General features: G+C 36.8%; 1 protein-coding gene across 3 annotated transcripts in view; it reads right to left on the bottom strand.

The window, feature by feature from the left end:
* The window catches only part of LOC106874515 (uncharacterized), a 90,019-nt gene that overhangs the window by 19,429 nt on the left and 68,090 nt on the right, over positions 1 to 2,500 (bottom strand). For all 3 annotated transcript variants that reach the window (XM_089345797.1, XM_089345799.1, XM_089345798.1), the window contains 2 exons: positions 1,050 to 1,101; positions 162 to 317 (listed from right to left, as the gene is read on the bottom strand). In XM_089345797.1, coding sequence (XP_089201923.1) covers positions 162 to 317; positions 1,050 to 1,101 — 208 coding nt within the window. The remainder of the gene's footprint in view (positions 1 to 161; positions 318 to 1,049; positions 1,102 to 2,500) is intronic.

Genomic DNA, 2,500 nt, shown 5'->3' on the forward strand with positions numbered 1-2,500 from the left:
CAGAAAAAACTTGCTCAACGTGCCATACAGTGGGACTGAACCTAAAATCACATGGTTGTAAAGCAAGGCTATTAACCACACAGCCATGCCCATGATGCAACAGACATGTATATCTACAGACGTTCCAGTCATGCCCATCCCTTGTATTAAGTATTACTTACATGTATTCCCATCACAGGGTTTCATCGGGCAGGTGTAGCAGCAGGCTTGGGCAACAGACGTCTGGTAGCACTCCCACTGGTGGCTCTTAGACACCTGTTCACAGGTGAGGTTCGTACCCGAGATTCGATTCTTCTGGTCTCGCAATGGACATTCGTCTGTGGCAGAATCGGCGCATGGGTGGGAACAGAAAATTGAAATAGAGAAAGAGACATGTGTAAAATTTTATTCATAACAAGAGGAATTCATGACGTAGTAGTAGTATTAGTGTTATTATTATTATTATTATTATTAGTAGTAGTAGTAGTAGTAGTAGTAGTAGTAGTAGTAGTAGTAGTGGTGGTGGTAGTGGTAGTAGTGGTGGTGGTGGTGGTAGCAGCAGTGCTGGAGTTAGTAGCAGTGGTGATGGTAGTACAGTAGTGGCTGTAGTAGAGGTAGTTGGGGTGGTAGGAGTCGAGTGGTAGTGGTGACGGTTGTGGTAGTAGTAATAGTGGTGGTGGTGATTATGGTGGTAGTATTAGTAGTAGTTGTGGTGGTGGTGTTGGCAGTTGTGGTGGTAGTAGTAATAGGGTGGTGATGGTAGTAAAAGTAGTCGTGGCAGTGGTAGTAGTGGTGGCTGTGGTAGTAGCAGCAGCAGCAGTAGCAGTAGCTTTAGTAGTAGTAGTAGTAGTAGTAGAAATAGTAGCAGTAGCAACAGTAGTAGTAGTAGTAGTAGTAGTAGTAGTAGTATTTTTAGGACAAGAACAGAACACAAAGCATCATAACTAAAAATATCGCAAGGAATTTTATCTGTTGTTTTACTGATTCCACCATCCACCACCTGTTTTTTTTTTTTGTTTTTTTTTGTGTTCCATTGTTTTTTTTAATCAAGGAAGCTTTCTTTTACCAACCTGCAACCTCTGGGGCTTCTCTATCTGTAACACATTTCCCATTCATGCACCACTGGATAGGAAAAAAGTAGAAGGAAAAAACAAAACAGATTTATTTAGGTCAAATAAAAGTAAATTAGACAAAGAAGGAAGATGGAGGAAATTAGCAAAAGTAGAGAGGAAAAAACAGATATGTTTTAAAATTACAGACGCAGGAGTGGCTATGTGGTAAGTAGCTTTCTTACCAACCACATGGTTCTGGGTTCAGTCCCACTGCGTGGCACCTTGGGAAGTGTCTTCTACTATAGCCTCGGGCCGACCAAAGCCTTGTGAGTGGATTTAGTAGACGGAAACTGAAAGAATCCCGTCGTATATATGTATATATATATATATATATATATATATATATATGTATGTTTGTGTGTCTGTGTTTGTCCCCCCAACATCGTTTGACAACCGATGCTGGTGGGTTTACGTCCCCATAACTTAGCGATTCGGCAAAAGAGACCGATAGAATAAGTACTAGGATTACAAAGAATAAGTCCCGGGGTCGATTTGCATGGCCGCAGTCAAATGACTGAAACAAGTAAAAGAGTAAAAGAGTAATTATAGAGAGGAAACAGATTCTAAAAAAAGCTTGAAAGCAAGTGAGGAAGATAAAGATATGTGATACAGAGAAAGGAAAAATGGATATAAGTAAAAACTACAGAATGATAATCATTGAAGGAAAACAGACTCTAAAAAATGGAATGATAATGAAAAAGATAAATATATCTGATAGAGAGAAAGAGAAAACAGATATAAGTAGAAAACACAGAAGAATATACAAGAAAAGAGAAAAATGGTAATTATAGAGGAAAGAAGGTTCTAAAAACTGGAATGCTAGCAAAAAGGATGAAAATATCTGACAGAGACAAAAAGAAAAAAATAGATATAAGTAGACTCTACTGGAGAAGAAAACAAGTGAAATTAGAAAAATGGTAATTGTAGAAGGAAAATAGATTCTAAAAAATGGAATGCTGGTGAAAAAGATAAATATATCTGATAGAGAGAAAGAGAAAAAGAAACAGATATAAGTAGATACCACAGGAGAAGAATATACAAGAAAACAGAAAAACGGTAATTATAGAGGAAAGAAGGTTCTAAAAACTGGAATGCTAGCAAAAAGGATGAAAATATCTGTCAGAGACAAAGAAAGAAACAGATATAGACAGAAAACACAGGAAATGAATATAGGAGAAAACAGAAAAAAAAATATAATGAATGGGGGAAACAAATTTTGAAAACAGAAATGTTTGTGAAAAATATTAAAAATCAACAAACAGAAAAACAGATATGTATAGCAAAGATTGAAGGAAGGCAGACGTGTAAAAGCCACAGGAGGATATAAAAGAAAACAGAAAAAACAGTAATTATAGAGGGAAGATGAATTTGAAAAATTTGGAATGCTAGTGAGTAAAGTAAAAATATCT

Source organism: Octopus bimaculoides, chromosome 30 (assembly GCF_046866305.1).
Source record: "Octopus bimaculoides isolate indiv1 chromosome 30, ASM4686630v1, whole genome shotgun sequence".
NCBI lineage: Eukaryota > Metazoa > Mollusca > Cephalopoda > Octopoda > Octopodidae > Octopus > Octopus bimaculoides.